Here is a 2,777-nt window from a genome sequence, read left to right on the forward strand (position 1 = left end):
GAAGTAGAGAGAGAAGATGAGGCGATATAACAGCATGAGGCCACCATTAAACGGAAGTTCTGTTTCCGTAGGCATCAAGAATATGGAGGAGCAGAAGAAGACAATCGGTGTCCGAGGTCTGCTGGCAGCGGCGGTCGTCCTTTGTCTGTGCTCTGTCGCCATTTCGACGGAAGAAACGAAGCAGAAGCAGTTGCGGTTCAAGGAAAACGGGGAATTCAAGATATTGCAGGTGGCGGACATGCACTACGCCGATGGCAAGACCACACCCTGCAGGGATGTTCTTCCTTCTGAGAACGTAAGTTGCTCCGACCTCAACACCACCGCCTTCCTCCATCGGATGATCCTGGCTGAGAAGCCCGACCTCATTGTTTTCACGGGTTGGTTCCCTTCTTCTATTCTCAAACAAATCAAGCTACTGAATCGCGTTTTGTGCTTGTACGAATTGTATATGCATTCGCTATACATCACAGCTCAGCCTTGGGCGCCAATATTGACGAATGAAGGTATTAAAAGCTAACTGTTTCATGCTTTTACACTCTGATGAAGGGGATAATATCTATGCCTCTGATGCGACTGATGCTGCAAGATCTTTAGATGCTGCATTCTCCCCTGCCATTTCCGCAAGCATACCATGGGCCGCCGTATTGGGAAACCACGATCAAGAGTCTGCCTTGTCAAGAGAAGGGGTAATGAAGCATATAGTTACCCTCAAGCACACTTTGTCTCAGCTCAATCCTGCCGGGATTGATCTCATTGATGGTTATGGGAATTACAACTTGGAGGTCCATGGGGTTGAAGGCTCTGGTTTTGAAAACAACTCAGTAATCAATCTTTACTTCCTCGATAGCGGAGATTATTCGAAAGTTCCCTCGATTTCTGGTTATGATTGGATCAAACCCTCTCAGCAACTTTGGTTTCAACGCACGTCTTTGGAGCTTCAGGTATCAATGTTGCCAGTTCCTTTCTTCTGTCTTTACTGTCTTGCTCCTTATAGACAATATAGTCAACACCGATTCTAAAGCAATAGCCATCATGTAGCTTCGCAATGAAAAATAATTTAATTATCGATAACAATTTATGTCTAAATATTTTGCGAAAGATAAAAATATGTTTTATTCATTAATTTTTGTAAAAGGTACAATAATAATATTTAGTTAAAAATATTCTCTATATCATTCATTTTCTGCGAAACAAATGAAGCCTAAGATTCTTCAGCCTTATCCCAACTCGTTGAAAATAATTACATGATTAACTAGTTCGTTTTGGGTGTTTCTGCTGCAGAGAGCATATATGAGTAAGCCAGAGGCTCAGAAAGCACCGGCACCAGGGCTCGTTTACTTCCATATCCCTCTGCCCGAATTTACAAGTGTGGTGGATTCATCCAATTATACTGGTGTAAAACAAGATCCCATTAGCTCTGCTTCTGTAAACTCGGGCTTCTTTACAACTTTGGTAGAAGCAGGTGATGTTAAAGCTGTTTTCAACGGCCACGATCACCTTAATGACTTCTGTGGTGAATATACCGGTATACAGCTTTGTTATGCTGGGGGTTTTGGATACCATGCCTATGGGAAGGCTGGATGGGCAAGGAGGGCAAGGGTGGTCGTAGCAACATTAGAGAAAACAGAGGAGGCGAGTTGGGGTCCTTTGAAGTCAATTAAAACATGGAAGCGCCTTGATGATCAAAGCCTGTCTACCATTGATGTTCAAGTACTTTGGAGCAACAACACTCCAGGTATCATTACAAAATCTCAGTCGATATACAGCATGCTTCCAGTCTTAGCTCGTCATTCAACAAATAGCCTAGAGGTTTCAACTTGTTTAGAGTACGTACATACACTGGATATGCTAGACCAACGACTAATGTAGTGGGAAGAGACACAAGCGGTGAGCATCATAAATCTGTTTGACCTATACCAACTTCTTAACTGAAATTGGACACATAGAAGATATATCAACTTCTCATCCTCTGATTATCCTGCTGAATGTCACTCCAGTCATATCAAAGAGACTTTCTACGTGCCAATTTTCAAGTCCATATTAATCAATTTCTACTCATGTAGATACAGTTTTTGACATCTGATGCTTAGGAAGCAAGCCCACAAATTTACTGGTTGCATCATCTTTGTGGAATGAAACTGAATCCTAGACACATTCCCTGTGACATCTTGGCCATTGCAAATTGAATGCTGACCACTCTAGAATCTAAAAGGTACTTGACAGTTTAGTACAGGTCAATTACCTTAATAAACATATACAATGGTCATTGCAGATAGCTGATCTGTAACAGTGAGAAGAAATAAGGCAAAAAACAGTAACAGAAAAATTTTGGACAGCAAGAAGTTTCGCTTTAAATTACCAGACAGCCCCCTTGTGCGCACTCGCGCGTGCTCGCAGAGGGAGAGAGGACTGTCGTAGAAAATAAACTCGATTGCATCAATTACTTTGGTAGTTTCATTTGCACAACTTAGTCTGATTCCCGCTTGAATCCTGTTGCTGGCTTTTCTCATCCTCTGTGCCAATTTTACAAGGAGCAGGTGGTACTTGAAGAGAACCGCGGAAGGAGGAGATCTACTTATGTACTGGAATAAGACACTCTCTGTCACGCATCAACTCTGCTAGGCTTTTGTTGGCAAGTCCCATAGTTGTATTGCATATTTGTATGAATGTTGGAATTATGATCGATATCCTCGATGGGTGAAATCGGCATGTTCCGTGGAGAACTCTAGTGTCTTATTGAAGCTATTTAATTAATATCATATTACCGACTTTAAGAA

General features: G+C 42.0%; 1 protein-coding gene across 2 annotated transcripts; it reads left to right on the top strand.

Annotated features, from left to right (window-relative positions):
• Nucleotides 1-2,777, top strand: LOC104445068 (probable inactive purple acid phosphatase 29). Of its 2 annotated transcripts, none has more exons than XM_010058871.3 (4): nt 1-377; nt 547-941; nt 1,282-1,735; nt 2,532-2,777. In XM_010058871.3, exons 1-4 carry the CDS (start codon nt 17-19, stop codon nt 2,546-2,548), a joined length of 1,227 nt encoding a protein of 408 aa, XP_010057173.3. In that variant the 5' UTR covers nt 1-16; the 3' UTR covers nt 2,549-2,777. The 2 variants fall into 2 exon arrangements, with proteins under 2 accessions (XP_010057173.3, XP_010057174.3); XM_010058872.3 differs by having other exon boundaries at nt 2,538-2,777.

Source organism: Eucalyptus grandis, chromosome 5 (assembly GCF_016545825.1).
Source record: "Eucalyptus grandis isolate ANBG69807.140 chromosome 5, ASM1654582v1, whole genome shotgun sequence".
NCBI lineage: Eukaryota > Viridiplantae > Streptophyta > Magnoliopsida > Myrtales > Myrtaceae > Eucalyptus > Eucalyptus grandis.